General features: G+C 45.1%; 1 protein-coding gene across 2 annotated transcripts in view; it reads right to left on the bottom strand.

Moving 5' to 3' along the window:
• The window catches only part of LOC106587595 (FTO alpha-ketoglutarate dependent dioxygenase), a 177,952-nt gene that overhangs the window by 101,212 nt on the left and 59,212 nt on the right, over positions 1-17,528 (bottom strand). For both annotated transcript variants that reach the window (XM_014176154.3, XM_014176157.3), the window contains exon 8: positions 1,139-1,263. In XM_014176154.3, the coding sequence (XP_014031629.3) occupies positions 1,139-1,263 (125 nt within the window). The remainder of the gene's footprint in view (positions 1-1,138; positions 1,264-17,528) is intronic.

The raw sequence follows: 17,528 nt of genomic DNA, 5'->3' as shown, positions 1-17,528 counted from the left end.
ATGGACAGAGTTCAGTCTGGCAGACGCCATGCAATTTTACAGATTTTTGACCACTTTTTTTCTCTGGCCTCCATTGATTTATTCACACTACTTCTGTCCGTCCTACAAGGTTCTGACAGAGAGATGAGGTTTGGACCATTGATTTAGTCACACTAATTCTGTCCATCCTACAAGGTTCTGACAGAGAGATGAGGTTCGGACCATTGATTTAGTCACACTAATTCTGTCCGTCCTACAAGGTTCTGATAGAGAGATGAGGTTTGGACCATTGATTTAGTCACACTAATTCTGTCCGTCCTACAAGGTTCTGATAGAGAGATGAGGTTTGGACCATTGATTTAGTCACACTAATTCTGTCCGTCCTACAAGGTTCTGATAGAGAGATGAGGTTTGGACCATTGATTTAGTCACACTAATTCTGTCTGTCCTACAAGGTTCTGATAGAGAGATGAGGTTTGGACCATTGGTTTTCCGTTAGAGGATGATCTACACAATTAATTATTTAACCCACTGGGCAAAATATGTGTTTTTGTGTGTGTGTGTGTGTGCATTCCTGTGTATGCATGCCTGTGTGTGTCTTTCTGAGACAAGGGCACCAAAGCAGTAGAGGGGGGGGGGGGGGGGGGGGTTACCACTGCCAGAGTAGAGAGAGAGATGGAACAGCTAAAACAAACATATTGTGTTTTGTGTGGGAGGGTGTTATGGGTGTATATGTAATAACATGTGTGTATAATATGTATTGTGTGTGTGTGTGTGTGTGTGTGTGTGTGTGTGTGTGTGTGTGTGTGTGTGTGTGTGGTGTGAGTGAGGGGGGATTGAACCAATCCAAGACACATGTCACCCTGATAGCTGCTAGGTCCAAGGACCCCTCACTACAAACAACCTCCAACCCCCACATCAGACCTGCAGACTATCTGAGGAATTCACTTCACATCACCTCCATTCCTACTCAAATTTCAACAATACTGATTCCTTTAGGTTTCTTTTCACACAATTCAAAGTGTAACAGGGTGTGATTCTGGAACATGTGCCATCCAGACACGTGTGCTTGTTTTCACATTTCAACATTGTTGTGTGTGAGTTTCTGTTAACTGTTGTTAATGTTGTTGTTTACTGTTGTTGGTGGTTATTTGCTTACCTGTCTCTCCAGGTCTGTCTGTGCTGCTGTCTGTCTGTCAGGGCAGTTAGCAGGGTCTCTGCCATCTCTCTCCTGCCCTCCTCCGGTTGTTCCTCTTCCTCTACCGCTGCCAGTAAGAGTTGCGTCTGAAAGATAGGAAGCAAACAGGAAATGATGTATTAAAATGACATGGTTCCATATCTCAATTCTGTCTATGAATCCAAAGAAAACCATATCTGAGACTTATCAGGCCCAATTTGGCGCGGAAATTGAGTGGTTCTGAACACTTCCTGACTCGCCTGTTTCGAGCTACAGACTTCCTGGACATGTCATTTGACGCGTCTATTTGTCCTGGATACACCCATAGCAGCCTCTTGCGTCGGCGAGAAAACATTCAGAAACCGGTTGTTCTCACAAAAACGTCTCTAAAGTCCGAACAGTTTGAGCTACAGACTATTATGACCTCATCATGGCATCAAAGCTTAGACTCTCACGAAGACGGACGTGCTGTCTGTTTTGCTCTACGACGATCACAAGCCACACTCGTTAGAACGTAAGGCTTTTTAAACATTGAAGATCATAAATAAGTATTGCATTGTGATAATTCCTAATGTTTTGCTGAGCTTTCTAATAGCTCCTAAACAGACATGAAACACTTAGACAAATCGCAGACATGGGTATAAGACGATGGGTGACGTTTTGTGGATATAACAGTCAATTTCATACATTTCTGCCAAGGGAACAGTGTCTATAATGCAGGGAACAGTGTCTATAATGCAGGGAGTAGAGTCTATAATGCAGGGAGTAGAGTCTATAATGCAGGGAGTAGTGTATATAATGCAGGGAGTAGAGTCTATAATGCAGGGAACAGTGTCTATAATGCAGGGAATAGAGTCTATAATGCAGGGAGTAGAGTCTATAATGCAGGGAGTAGAGTCTATAATGCAGGGAGTAGGGTCAATAATGCAGGGAGTAGAGTCTATAATGCAGGGAGTAGAGTCAATAATGCAGGGAACAGTGTCTATAATGCAGGGAACAGTGTCTATAATGCAGGGAATAGTGTCTATAATGCAGGGAGTAGAGTCAATAATGCAGGGAGTAGAGTCTATAATGCAGGGAGTAGAGTCTATAATGCAGGGAGTAGAGTCTATAATGCAGGGAGTAGAGTCTATAATGCAGGGAATAGAGTCTATAATGCAGGGAGTAGAGTCTATAATGCAGGGAGTAGAGTCTATAATGCAGGGAGTAGAGTCTATAATGCAGGGAGTAGAGTCTATAATGCAGGGAACAGTGTCTATAATGCAGGGAATAGAGTCTATAATGCAGGGAACAGTGTCTATAATGCAGGGAATAGAGTCTATAATGCAGGGAGTAGAGTCTATAATGCAGGGAACAGTGTCTATAATGCAGGGAATAGAGTCTATAATGCAGGGAGTAGAGTCTATAATGCAGGGAACAGTGTCTATAATGCAGGGAATAGAGTCTATAATGCAGGGAACAGTGTCTATAATGCAGGGAATAGAGTCTATAATGCAGGGAGTAGAGTCTATAATGCAGGGAGTAGGGTCAATAATGCAGGGAGTAGAGTCTATAATGCAGGGAGTAGAGTCAATAATGCAGGGAACAGTGTCTATAATGCAGGGAACAGTGTCTATAATGCAGGGAATAGTGTCTATAATGCAGGGAGTAGAGTCAATAATGCAGGAAGTAGAGTCTATAATGCAGGGAGTAGAGTCTATAATGCAGGGAGTAGAGTCTATAATGCAGGGAGTAGAGTCTATAATGCAGGGAATAGAGTCTATAATGCAGGGAGTAGAGTCTATAATGCAGGGAGTAGAGTCTATAATGCAGGGAGTAGAGTCTATAATGCAGGGAGTAGAGTCTATAATGCAGGGAGTAGAGTCTATAATGCAGGAAATAGAGTCTATAATGCAGGGAGTAGAGTCAATAATGCAGGGAGTAGAGTCTATAATGCAGGGAGTAGAGTCTATAATGCAGGGAGTAGAGTCTATAATGCAGGGAATAGTGTCTATAATGCAGGGAGTAGAGTCTATAATGCAGGGAGTAGAGTCAATAATGCAGGGAGTAGAGTCTATAATGCAGGGAGTAGAGTCTATAATGCAGGGAGTAGAGTCTATAATGCAGGGAATAGTTTCTATAATGCAGGGAGTAGAGTCTATAATGCAGGGAGTAGAGTCGATAATGCAGGGAATAGTGTCTATAATGCAGGGAGTAGAGTCGATAATGCAGGGAGTAGAGTCTATAATGCAGGGAGTAGAGTCTATAATGCAGGGAGTAGAGTCGATAATGCAGGGAGTAGAGTCTATAATGCAGGGAGTAGAGTCTATAATGCAGGGAGTAGAGTCTATAATGCAGGGAGTAGAGTCAATAATGCAGGGAGTAGAGTCGATAATGCAGGGAGTAGAGTCTATAATGCAGGGAGTAGAGTCTATAATGCAGGGAGTAGAGTCTATAATGCAGGGAGTAGAGTCTATAATGCAGGGAGTAGTGTCTATAATGCAGGGAGTAGAGTCTATAATGCAGGGAGTAGAGTCTATAATGCAGGGAATAGAGTCTATAATGCAGGGAATAGAGTCTATAATGCAGGGAGTAGAGTCTATAATGCAGGGAGTAGAGTCTATAATGCAGGGAGTAGAGTCAATAATGCAGGGAGTAGAGTCGATAATGCAGGGAATAGTGTCTATAATGCAGGGAGTAGGGTCAATAATGCAGGGAGTAGAGTCTATAATGCAGGGAGTAGAGTCAATAATGCAGGGAATAGAGTCTATAATGCAGGGAGTAGAGTCTATAATGCAGGGAGTAGAGTCGATAATGCAGGGAATAGTGTCTATAATGCAGGGAGTAGAGTCGATAATGCAGGGAGTAGAGTCTATAATGCAGGGAGTAGAGTCTATAATGCAGGGAGTAGAGTCGATAATGCAGGGAGTAGAGTCTATAATGCAGGGAGTAGAGTCAATAATGCAGGGAGTAGAGTCTATAATGCAGGGAGTAGAGTCTATAATGCAGGGAGTAGAGTCTATAATGCAGGGAGTAGTGTCTATAATGCAGGGAGTAGAGTCTATAATGCAGGGAGTAGAGTCTATAATGCAGGGAGTAGAGTCAATAATGCAGGGAGTAGAGTCTATAATGCAGGGAGTAGAGTCTATAATGCAGGGAGTAGAGTCTATAATGCAGGGAATAGAGTCTACAATGTAGGGAGTAGAGTCAATAATGCAGGGAGTAGAGTCTATAATGCAGGGAATAGCATCTATAATGTGGGGAATAGCATCTATAATGCAAGGAATAGTGTCTATAATGCAGGGAATAGTTTCTATAATGCAGGGAATAGTGTCTATAATGCAAGGAATAGTTTCTATAATGCAGGGAATAGTGTCTATAATGCAGGGAATAGTGTCTATAATGCAAGGAATAGTTTCTATAATGCAGGGAATAGAGTCTATAATGCAGGGAGTAGAGTCTATAATGCAAGGAATAGTTTCTATAATGCAAGGAATATTTTCTATAATGCAGGGAATAGTGTCTATAATGCAGGGAATAGTGTCTATAATGCAGGGAATAGCATCTATCATGCAGGGAATAGTTTCTATAATGCATGGAATAGAGTCTATAATGCATGGAATAGAGTCTATAATGCAGGGAATAGTGTCTATAATGCAGGGAATAGTATCTATAATGCAGGGAATAGTGTCTATAATGCAGGGAGTAGAGTCTATAAAGCAGGGAATAGAGTCTATAATGCAGGGAATAGAGTCTATAATGCAGGGAAAAGTGTCTATAATGCAGGGAAAAGTATCTATAATGCAGGGAATAGAGTCTATAATGCAGGGAATAGTGTCTATAATGCAGGGAGTAGAGTCTATAATGCAGGGAATAGAGTCTATAATGCAGGGAATAGAGTCTATAATGCTGGGAATAGTGTCTATAATGCAAGGAGTAGAGTCTATAATGCAGGGAATAGAGTCTATAATGCTGGGAATAGTGTCAATAATGCAGGGAGTAGAGTCTATAATGCAGGGAATAGCATCTATAATGTGGGGAATAGCATCTATAATGCAGGGAAAAGTGTCTATAATGCAAGGAGTAGAGTCTATAATGCAGGGAATAGAGTCTATAATGCTGGGAATAGTGTCAATAATGCAGGGAGTAGAGTCTATAATGCAGGGAATAGCATCTATAATGTGGGGAATAGCATCTATAATGCAAGGAATAGTGTCTATAATGCAGGGAATAGTTTCTATAATGCAGGGAATAGTGTCTATAATGCAAGGAATAGTTTCTATAATGCAGGGAATAGTGTCTATAATGCAGGGAATAGTGTCTATAATGCAAGGAATAGTTTCTATAATGCAGGGAATAGAGTCTATAATGCAGGGAGTAGAGTCTATAATGCAAGGAATAGTTTCTATAATGCAAGGAATATTTTCTATAATGCAGGGAATAGTGTCTATAATGCAGGGAATAGTGTCTATAATGCAGGGAATAGCATCTATCATGCAGGGAATAGTTTCTATAATGCATGGAATAGAGTCTATAATGCATGGAATAGAGTCTATAATGCATGGAATAGAGTCTATAATGCAGGGAATAGTGTCTATAATGCAGGGAATAGTATCTATAATGCAGGGAATAGTGTCTATAATGCAGGGAGTAGAGTCTATAAAGCAGGGAATAGAGTCTATAATGCAGGGAATAGAGTCTATAATGCAGGGAAAAGTGTCTATAATGCAGGGAAAAGTATCTATAATGCAGGGAATAGAGTCTATAATGCTGGGAATAGAGTCTATAATGCTGGGAATAGTGTCTATAATGCAAGGAGTAGAGTCTATAATGCAGGGAATAGAGTCTATAATGCTGGGAATAGTGTCTATAATGCAGGGAGTAGAGTCTATAATGCAGGGAATAGTGTCTATAATGCGGCGAATAGAGTCTATAATGCGGCGAATAGAGTCTATAATGCTGGGAATAGAGTCTATAATGCAGGGAGTAGAGTCTATAATGCAGGGAGTAATGTCTATAATGCAGGGAGTAGTGTCTATAATGCTGGGAATAGTGTCTATAATGCGGCGAATAGAGTCTATAATACTGGGAATAGAGTCTATAATGCAGGGAGTAGAGTCTATAATGCAGGGAGTAGAGTCTATAATGCAGGGAATAGAGTCTATAATGCTGGGAATAGTGTCTATAATGCGGCGAATAGAGTCTATAATGCTGGGAATAGTGTCTATAATGCAGGGAGTAGAGTCTATAATGCAGGGAATAGAGTCTATAATGCTGGGAATAGTGTCTATAATGCGGCGAATAGAGTCTATAATGCTGGGAATAGAGTCTATAATGCAGGGAGTAGAGTCTATAATGCAGGGAGTAATGTCTATAATGCAGGGAATAGTGTCTATAATACAGGGAGTAGAGCCTATAATACAGGGAATAGAGTCTATAATACAGGAAATAGAGTCTATAATGCAGGGAGTAGTGTCTATAATGCTGTAATAGACTCATAGTTGATGTCACAAACTCCAAATTTAACACAGTTGTCACAGACTATTTGAATACTGAGGGTTTGCCAAGCAGATACATGAAATGAGTGACACAACTGGACTGATAGGCTGATTGGGCTTGGGACTGATTTAATTCAACTCTGTTTCTGGTAATAGCCACTGTGACACAATTCTGACCAAGATTGAACCTTGAACTCATCCTTGACCACAGGCCAAACTATATCCTTAGCTCACAACTCCAACGTTATCCTTGCCATAGCCTTATCACAAAACCCCAGCAAAATGTTCTCCAAAAAGGACCTAGAGAGAATCCAGACTGAATATGAAGGCAGTTTCACATCAGAGGATGGCAAATTACCCCAAATATTAGAGAGTGAGTCAATTAATCACATATACCACTGGTGTGTAATGTGTGAGTATCCCCTGTTGAACATGAATAAGAGGGTGGCTTAGAGTGTGACGTGGTGCATCAACGTTAATCTGGAACATACTTGTAACCTCTCCTCTCTCATTCCTCTCTCCGTTCCTCTCCTCTGTTTTCTCTCCTCCTCTGCTGTCTTCTCCTCTCCTCCTCTTCTCTAAGCTGCTTCAGAGGAAGTGAAATGAAAAGGGATCTGGCCGCCCAAATTAAATGCAGTTCTGTCAGTGCCGCTCAAATCCCTCTTTCCCTTCAGTCTTTTTCTCTCTCCATCTCTCTCCATCTCAGTCTCTCTTTCCATCTCTCTCTCCCTTCGTCTCTCGGTCTCTCTCTCCCACCCTTGCTCTCTCTCTCCCCTCCATCTCTTTCTCCCTCTGTTTCTCTCCCTCTTCTCTCTCCATCTCTCCCCTCAGAGGAAGGTGTGATGGATCTGTTACTCTGACTGACTCTGACTGCTTGTTAAGAGCAGTCTCTTCCTGTCACATCCACCAGTCACACACTTTCATTTCCTCCTATTACACAGCTCTCTTTCTATCTCCTCTCCATTCTCCCCTCCTCTCTTTCAAAACCCCCAAAGCAAAGGAGACTTTTTTCCCAGCCTTTTTAATCAGTTTCTGACAATCCACCTGTCTGTCATCATTGGTGTGAGGACAGGTTTGATTGTGGGTTCTTGAGAAGGGAGCAGAGCAGGATTCAGAGAAGTTCAAATCACCCTCACTTCCCCTACACCGACGGGACAGGTGTCAAAACATTTGATGACACGGGCGGCGAGCCGAGGACATGTGACCGATTGCACCTGAGGAGAAGTAGACGTCAGGTAAATCAGCTGACCAGAGGAGAGAATGGTGGCTGGCTATAGGTCTGGTCCCTATGGAAACTGTACTGTAGCCGTCACCTTGCATTAAGCACTAATCTTCATATGATTGACAGCTTGAGAAACTATGAGAAAGTGCATTCCGTGTGTATCAACGTCTCTGAAATGAGTTCTCACCATCTCTATGGATTGCTTTCCTTAACAGTACTCCAAAATCGTGTTTGTCTGCTGTGTGATTCAGCACTGCTGAGTAAAACTGAACCATAACTGAACTGAAACCTGTTTTAACCCCACTAAATGCTGACTCTGTATGTGTCTCTTCACCCTGGAGGTGTGAGGGGTCAGGGGTTCAGAGGAGAGGGGAAGAGCCCCTCTGCCCCAGCATGGATGATGACAGAAGCCACCAAAGGAGCAGGAGACCCACAACAGGACCCTCACACTGATGGCAGGCCTGAACCCATGCTCACCTCTCCTGTTAAATCTTAGTAAACACACTGGAGACAGGCTCCCGAGAGGGGCGTGTGTGTGTGTGTGTGTGTGTGTGTGTGTGTGTGTGTGTGTGTGTGTGTGTGTGTGTGTGTGTGTGTCTCTCTACGTGTGTTTGTTGTGCTGTGTTCAGGAGGGTCTGACTGACCGGTGATGAGTGACGGCTTCAGGTTTAGCCCCAGGCTGATCCCCAGGCCCTTTAGAGACTCTACTGCTTGTTTACTGCACTGGGCCAGAGCAAGCTCCTTACCACCCCCCAGACCCACACCTGCCCAGTCCCACACCTACCCACCCCAGCCTGCCCTACACCCCCAGCCCACACCTACCCAGGCCAGCCTGCCCTACACCCACACCTACCCAGCCTGCTCTACACCCACAGCCCCACACCTACCCAGCTTGCTCTACACCCACAGCCCCACACCTACCCAGCTTGCCCTACACCCACAGCCCACACCTACCCAGCCTGCCCTACACCCACATCCCCACACCTACCCAGCTTGCTCTACAGCCACAGCCCAACACCTACCCAGCCCAGCCTGCTCTACACCCACAGCCCCACACCTACCCAGCCTGCTCTACACCCACATCCCACACCTTTATCATCTCAGCCTCATCCATTAGCACCGGGTGGCCCTCTCCTCCCCCTCTGTTTACATCCAGATGACAGCACCCGTCCTCAGCTTCCTGATGCTGACCAGAGATGTCCCTGTGACCCTGGGTTGGGACCAAGGGGGAGAGAAAGGGCAGAGGGGAACCTATAGCTGCCACACCCAGATCCAGCTATACTCTTGTCCAGCAGTTCGAACATTGTGCATTTAATCTAAAGAAAGGCCTCCAGATTTCCTAGCTTAGGAAAACAAACACAAACATAGACTGAGAACAACTTCTAAAGACCAAACCCCAGGGCAGCCCGCCAAGAGACCTGAGGTGGCAGAACGGAGTGCTCGGGTTGGGGTGTAGGGTTTGAGCGTAGCCTGAAGGTAGGGATGGGCAGTTCCTCTTGCTGTTCTGTAGGCAAGGACCATGGTCTTGTATTGGATGTGAGCTTCAACAGGAAGCCAGTTGAGTGTGCGAAGGAGCGTGGTGACATGAGAGAACTTTGGAAGGTTGAAAAACCAGGCAGGCTGCAGCGTTCTGGATAAGTTGCAGGGGTTTGATGGTACAAGCAGGGAGCCCAGCCAACAGCGAGTTGCAGTAGTCCAGACGGGACAAGACCCTGGATTAGGACCTGTGTGAGGTAGGGTCGTACTCTACGGATGTTGTAGAGCATGAACCTGCAGGAGCGAGTCACTGCTTTGATGTTTGCAGAGAACGACAGGGAGTTGTCTAGGGTAACGCCATGATTCTTTACCCTCTAGGAGGGTGACACTGTGGAGTTGTCAACCGTGATGGAGAGGTCTTTGAGCGGGCAGGCCTTCGACGGGAGGAAGAGCAGCTCAGTCTTGTCAAGGTTGAGCTTGAGGTGGTAGGCCGTCATCCAAGTTGAGATATTGCCAGGTACGCAGAGTTGAGTGTCGCCACCTGGGTGTCAGAAGGGGGGAAGGTGAAAAGTAGTTGAGTGTTATCCGCATAGCAATGATAGGAGACCATGTGAGGATATGACGGAGCAGAGTGACTTGGTGTATAGAGAGAAGAGGACCTAGAACCGAGCCCTGGGGGACACCAGTAGTGAGAGTACGTGGTACAGACACAGATCCTCTCCATGTCACCCGGTGACACGCACAACTAACAAACAACTATCTAACATCTGATCTCAAATACCACCATTTGTGTTTCCATGTAGAACGACAGGGAACAAAATAAAAGTGAGGGTAGACGGGGCTATGTTATTATGGTGCTATGCTTCACTACCAGTCCAAAAGTGACTGGTTTGGTCACAGTGTAACTTACAGAAAGTATATTACTGGAGAGGAAGTAGGAAGTGATAGGAAAATAAGCTCCAGAGTGGTTCACATACCATAAATACTGTAGTGCATTCAGACTGACCCTAGAGTATCTTTCAAATTGTTAACACCCCATGAAAAGTCTTACTGCCTGACTTCAGATCAGCAGTTGCAGGCATGTTGGATTATATCTGGCTCTACTCCCTCTTTTGGACCAGGCTATGACTCACAATCATCTCCCCACACTGCAGTTAAAAGTTACCCACAGATCTAAGATCAGATTCACCTACCCTCAATTTTAACCTTATCCATTGCGGAGTAAAGACATATCTGACCCTTTATCAGTGGTTAGAGATAGGGACAGCATATACCTTACTGCTCTGCCCACCTCTGTCTGTCTGACTGGCAGCTACAGCTCTACCTCTTTCAGATTTCCCCCCCAACTCCCTGCACAGCCATATTTACCAGTCCCAGCCATGTACAGGCCTCCTCGTCAGACTCTGTGCCAACTACAGGCTGCCCATAATGGAGGCCTAGCCCGGCCCAGTAATCCATCCTTCTGTTTACGACTGCTGGGGCCTCTCTTACACAACCAGCTACATGGAGGAGCTCATGTCACGCTGACCAAGATGGCCAACCTCAAACATCCACACAGATATCTGAACCAGCCAGTCTTAACCCTGCTCTCTCTTTCTATCTGTCCCTCTCTCTCACTCTCTCTGTGTGTCCCTCTCTCTCTGTCTCTTTCTAGCTCTCTTCATGCAGCCCTACTCTCACTCACTCCATCTCCCCTTTTGGTCTGACGCTATCACTCTAGCTCAGGGTAGATTTCAGGCCTATTTTCCAACTCTTCTGACACTTAGTGGCTGCTCCAGTTGCTCCTGCCCCGACATCTTATTTCATAGGCCCAGGGAGTGGGAGTTTGGCAAGCTGCTAATACATGAAACCAATATGACTTCCACAACTGGTCGGAGGAAAAAGGCATCAGGCACCTTGCTTCAGGTAATTGATAGCTTCTGCTGGGTGATATGGACAACCAGGGAACTGTGATCCTGCTGTGTGTGTGTGTGTGTGTGTGTGTCTCGCTCTGGCTTCCCAGGTTACGTTGCTCTGGGGGTAACAGCCACACGGCTGGAAACATTATATTAGCCCAGGAAATAAGCCCGAGCCACTTTCACTTTCCTGTGACATCACACAACTTCCAGTAATAAAAGTGCTGTTCTTACCTATTCCTGCATATCATGACCTTAGAGATGCACCATATAGAGACCTGGCTGAAATTTGATTTGCCAAATTTCCACGAGGACTGGTGGGAAGATAGCTAAACCTTCTGCATGGGGACTGACTGGGATGGTTGGGGTGAATTAGTGTCATGGGTTGACTTGGTCTCATCGCTGTCAGGCTCCTTTCCACTTTGAAGGCCCCTGACTGTTGACATCACTAAAGCTGAGCAGGCATTGGAGCGAACAGGCTGAGGGGTGGGGGGCTGGAAAAACACTAGGCCTCTTATAGAGAAGGGGTGGGAGGAGGTCGTATGTCTATTCAGGCCCCTAGAGATGAGTTTGTGTGTGTGTGTGTGTGTGTGTGTGTGTGTGTGTGTGTGTGTGTGTGTGTGTGTGTGTGTGTGTGGTGTGTGTGTGTGTGTGATCTCCGTGGTAATTGAAAGGTTGCCCTTTCCGCCAGATTGACCCCCTACGGGTCGTGGGTGCCATCAATTATGTCACCCCCAAACTGGGCTTCCCTATACACACTGGATTATATGAAGTGTAAAACATTAGAAAAATGTGTCTGAAACAGCAGAGAAGCGCGTTTGAGCAGACAAGGGGGGGTTGTAAAGAGACACCATAGAAGGAGTAGGCCTCAACAAGTGAGTGTGTTTGAAGGCATTGTCATGCACTAGCGTGGGCAGGGCGTCTATGTAAGGCAGAGCTACAGTCCATCTTTAAGGGCAGAATACAGGGAGGACGGACGGACATATGCTTTGCACAGGGCCAAATGAGGCAGAACTCGATTGGCTTTTGTGGTCGTCCCTTTTGGTGGGAAAGAAAAATAAAATCTGTTTTAGGGTCGCAATCCAACAGTCCAATTCAGCCCCACAAACATCACACAAAAACCCTACTCGCACGTCTCTAACCGTCGCACAGGTCAGCATGAGAGCGGATCCAGTTGAATTTAATGGTTAAACCACATACCCCCATCTAAATGAGCTCTGCAGATGGCTACCACACACACACAGATTTGCCTCCACATCAGGGGACTGGTAAGGACACACACATTCTACACAGACTACTACCCCAGCCTTCCTGACCTAGACAAAATGAATCACTGTCCACCATAACAAAGCATCTGGGGTGTAAGGACTAATTTAGGACAGAAAAGATGGAGCTTGACAGAGATGGAAGACACATGGCACTTGCTCACATGAGCATGCTACTAGACTGCTCCCTCCCTCCACCTAAAAGTTGATCACAGATTGTTGTAGATAGCAGATTCGGATGAGCACCTCTCTCTTGCCAATAAAAGCTTTTTGCTGACTGGGGGAAAGCCAGGATCTCTCCCAGAAAGTTACAATATTACACACACTCCAATGCTCCACACCTCATTTCCTAGAAAATGCTATACCAATAATGGGGATTTCCATCAATCTCCTGCAGCACCGCTAGCACAGGAGAAGTTGGTTTAGCATGTCTATAAGGACAGAACTGGGCCATTTATAGGAGGTAAGCTCTGATTGACTAGAGTTAACATTAGAGTAGGGCTGAAAATGCTGTGATTTAACTGTTCCATTGAAAGAACACAGACCTCAGACCCATCGGGTCAACCCCAGCTCTGACTAGAGAGGTATGTGACTATATGAACAGAAAGGCCTGAGGTCCATCACAGCTCTGGCTAGAGAGGTATGTGACTGTATGAACAGAAAGGCCTGAGGTCCATCACTGCTCTGGCTAGAGAGGTATGTGACTGTATGAACAGAAAGGCCTGAGGTCCATCACTGCTCTGGCTAGAGAGTTATGTGACTGTATGAACAGAAATACCTGAGGTCCATCACTGCTCTGGCTAGAGAGGCATGTGACTGTATGAACAGAAAGACCTGAGGTCCATCACTGCGCTGGCTAGAGAGTTATGTGACTGTATGAACAGAAAGGCCTGAGGTCCATCACTGCTCTGGCTAGAGAGGTATGTGACTGTATGAACAGAAAGGCCTGAGGTCCATCACTGCTCTGGCTAGAGAGTTATGTGACTGTATGAACAGAAAGACCTGAGGTCCATCACTGCTCTGGCTAGAGAGTTATGTGACTGTATGAACAGAAAGGCCTGAGGTTGGGCTACATTACTGTGTGGAAGACCTGTCAGATCCCACTCATGTCTTTATCCTGGGAGTGAAGCTGGCAGGTCTGCTAAGTCTGTTAGAGAGAGAGGAATACATAGTGGACTAGTACGAGTTCCCTAGGGGTGCAGTCCCATTGTAAAGGCTGTAGTAGAGTACTGTCAGGGCTAATACAGACAGCTCCTCTATAAGGTCCCCAGGCTCTGACAGACATGAGGCTAACTGACCCGTATGAACCCCTGTCTCCTGTACTGGGTGGCCTAGAACAAGACAACCACCATTTACATTCATGAGTAATATGAGTTAGAAAATGGAAAGGATACTATCTGATTTTAGACTTTATCCCACTACACACACACCCCTGCTCATTTCATTGTGTGTGCTGCTGCTCCCCACCCAGGGAGCCAGGCAGGTTGATGGGAGCTGAGTGGGTAAACAGTGTTTATAAGGTAGTTAGCCAGCAGAGAGAGGATGCAGCCCTCCAGGCAGCTCTTACCCAAATAAAACAGACATTTATTACACCGTACATGACCCTCTCATTACACATAAATAGGAATTAATGAGAGCTATATCTGGCGCTCCCCACGGAGGGAGGCGGGCCCCTCTAAAGGACGGTAATTACACTGTCCTACATCTCACCACTTAGCACCGCCTACTAGAGTGAGCTATCTGGAGGGGTGGAGGGGAGAGACCACCCCCTTCTACCTGCAGTGATCTGATTGCCCCTGTGAGCTTTAGCGAGATGGTATGACCCAAAAAAGGAGTTGGAGTTGGTTTAAGACATTTTTGGGGGATATTGTGTTTTTTTATAGCAAAATAATCATCTTGAGAGTAAAGTGTGGAGGTATATGTTGACCAACAAGCACACTTGATGTTTTATCTCAGTTGGCTTGTCCACCTCATACAGGACCTCCTGAAAGAGAAAAAAACCTAAAAAACTAAATAAGGAACTTCCCAGCATGTTACTGAGCTCCCCTACTCCTCTCCTCTATCACTCATCCTGCATCACATCATCCATCTCCCTCTCTCTCTCACCCCACATCCATTCATCCATCCATCCACTATCTCTACCGCCTCTGTCTCCCTCTCTCTCTGACTGCCGTTTAAATCCTCCCATTATCTCTTCCTCTACTTTCCCCCCTCCACCCTCCTCCCCCTCATCTGAAACATCCCAAATAATCTGCTGCATCTTCTCCAGAATTCCTCTCTTTTTTACACTCCTCTTCCCGTCAGGATTCCCCCGTTCTCCTGCTCTTGGTTCTCAACGCAGCTTAACGCACTTAAGAGCCTGAACACGATAGCTCCACTGATGACTTTGGAGAATTAAAATGGAGAATTGCACAACATGTGCAGAGGTGTGAGACAGGGGGAATAGGTAGGTGGGGTACTTCAGTTTAGAACTTTGCTACATGTCTGCTACTACTGTGTCTTGCCTCTACTGTGCCTGCGACACAGAAAGAATCTATCTCAGGGGATGAACATGCAAGTTTGCTACAGGAAAACATGAATCCATTTTATAATACGTTTTTTATTCGCAGAAAACAAAACAACCTCCCTTCTGTGTCTGGGGGAAAAGGTGGGACTGAATGTTCCTGTCTGCTGCTACACTGTCTAGAGCCAGAGCCTACAGTGAAGCAGCACTTCCTCCAACAGCATGCTTTTCATTCCCACAAAAGAAAAACAGAACCGCCCCTCTGTGTCTGTGTTAATGGACTGGATCCCACACAGAGACGAGCATCAGATCAGTTGGAGAATAAATAATTACACCAGGATCAAAGTGATGCAATAATTGCATGTCAAGTGTTGGTTAACGTTAATGTCTATTGTCAGCAGAAAGAGGGTGTGCTTTGGTATGGAAGTATGGAGATATCTTTCATCTCTGTTTAACTCTCTCACTGTCTGTCTTTCTCTATCTCTCACTCTTTCTAACTCTTTCGCTCTCTCTTTCTCTCCTCTCTCTCTCTCCCTTCAATCTCTTTCTTTCTCACTCCATATATCCTTTCCCCTCCAGCTCTCTCCCTCTCGGTTTCTGTGACAGAAGCAGGCAGGGAGAGGCTAGGCCCTGCAGCTAGCCCGCCCGTCCTCCCGTCCACAGCCACAGTGAATGTGATTAAGCTGAGCAGTGATTAATCTGCTCTGCCCTGTAATTCCTCTTTACCACTTTAATGGATGTTATCTCCCCCCTCTGAAGACTTATCTTGCTGATCAGGGCCCGGCTAGGAGGAAAAACAACCTGCTAAATAAATAAATAACGGAGGAAGGGGATTGGAGGAGCTGCTAAGAGGGAAAGACAGATCAGTCCCTGTAAAGTGCTCATTTGTTTTCTAAGAAAAATAGACAAGTGACTTCAAAGTCTGCCAATACAGTAGAAACACTGTCAACATCACAATCCATCAGACAAACAAAATGAACTACCCAAACCGGTGTCAATAACAAATATCTTAGTTTTTTTATGAACGCACAAAGAAAGAGAGAGATATTCTATAGGTAATTATACATGGTTTGGGATGAGAATATAACAAGCAAGAAAAGGGTTTGCTGAGCTTTTTCTTCATTATGGAATAAGAAGCAAAACAATAGCACTTCCTTATATGATGTGTCCATATTAGGAGTTCATCTAAGATGAAAAGTAGGGTAATGGATGTCTCAGACTGCCCCATATATTCCATATACAGTAAAGACCTACAACACTGAGCAACTTGGCTCCGGTCTCTTCCCATTGTGTGAACCACAACACCCCACTTTTCTCCAGAAGACAATGACTTGTATTATGTTTACTGTTAAATTATCAGAGAGAAAAATCACACACACTATTACATCTATGACTAATAATGATAGCAAATTAAACAGAAAAAGCAGGATGTGGTCAATCATTGTTAGGTATTGTTTAAAAATGACACAGAATAAATCCAGAAAGCCTAGGAGGGTCAACATCACGTCAACAGCTGAATTGGATTTAGACCTTGGGAGGCTGTGTGTGTAGTGTGTGTGTGTAGTGTGTGTGGCGTGTGTGTGGCGTGTGCACACAAGGCTGGGTGGCCTGTGACGGAGGCCTTCTGTGCAGTGAAAGGGTTAAAAAATCAATTTCTATTCACTCTCTCACACACACATACACACACACCCAGTGGTTTTACTGTAGATTCTATCACACAGCCAATCCCCTACTGAGATTCCAGTCAGTACCTATGTCTTTAGGTACAAAGCCTGCGGGCTGCAGTGGCTGCAGGTAACATAAACACTGCTGCCTTGCCTCCGCAGCCCCACTCCGCAGCGCACCGTATCTGTGCTGCATGAAATTCTCTAAAGGGGTTTAAGTATTTACGCAGAACACTATCAGGCTCTGCCGAAAATGTAGCTTACCCTGTTGAATAAGTACTTCAAAGAGAATCGCAAATACCTTTTGCCTGCGATTTATGCTCCATTTTCTACCCCTCTCTCTCTTACTTTTCTTCTCATTTTATATTTCCCCTCAACACAAGCCAGCTCCGTAATGTAAAATGTATTATCAGCCATATATTTCCTTTTTAAATGAATAATAACAATAATCTTGGAGTAATTTCTTTTCAGTGTGGAGCGTTGTAAATAGGTTGCAGCAGGTGTGTTAATATAGAGCTGGAGGTAAACAAGGCCGAGCTAGAATGAACACCAGGATTATACACTAGTCTGTGATAAGGACAACACACACTACTATCCAGGTAGCCACACACACACACACACTACTATCCAGGTAGCCACACACACACACACACTACTATCCAGGTAGCCACACACACACACACACTACTATCCAGGTAGCCACACACACTACTATCCAGGTAGCCACACACACACACACACTACTATCCAGGTAGCCACACACACACACACACTACTATCCAGGTAGCCACACACACACACACACTACTATCCAGGTAGCCACACACACACACACACTACTATCCAGGTAGCCACACACACACACACACT

Source organism: Salmo salar, chromosome 26 (genome assembly GCF_965601325.2).
Source record: "Salmo salar chromosome 26, fSalSal1, whole genome shotgun sequence".
Taxonomy (NCBI): Eukaryota; Metazoa; Chordata; class Actinopteri; order Salmoniformes; family Salmonidae; genus Salmo; species Salmo salar.
Note: the sequence above shows the minus strand (reverse complement) of the source record. Positions and strands in the feature narration are given on the sequence as shown.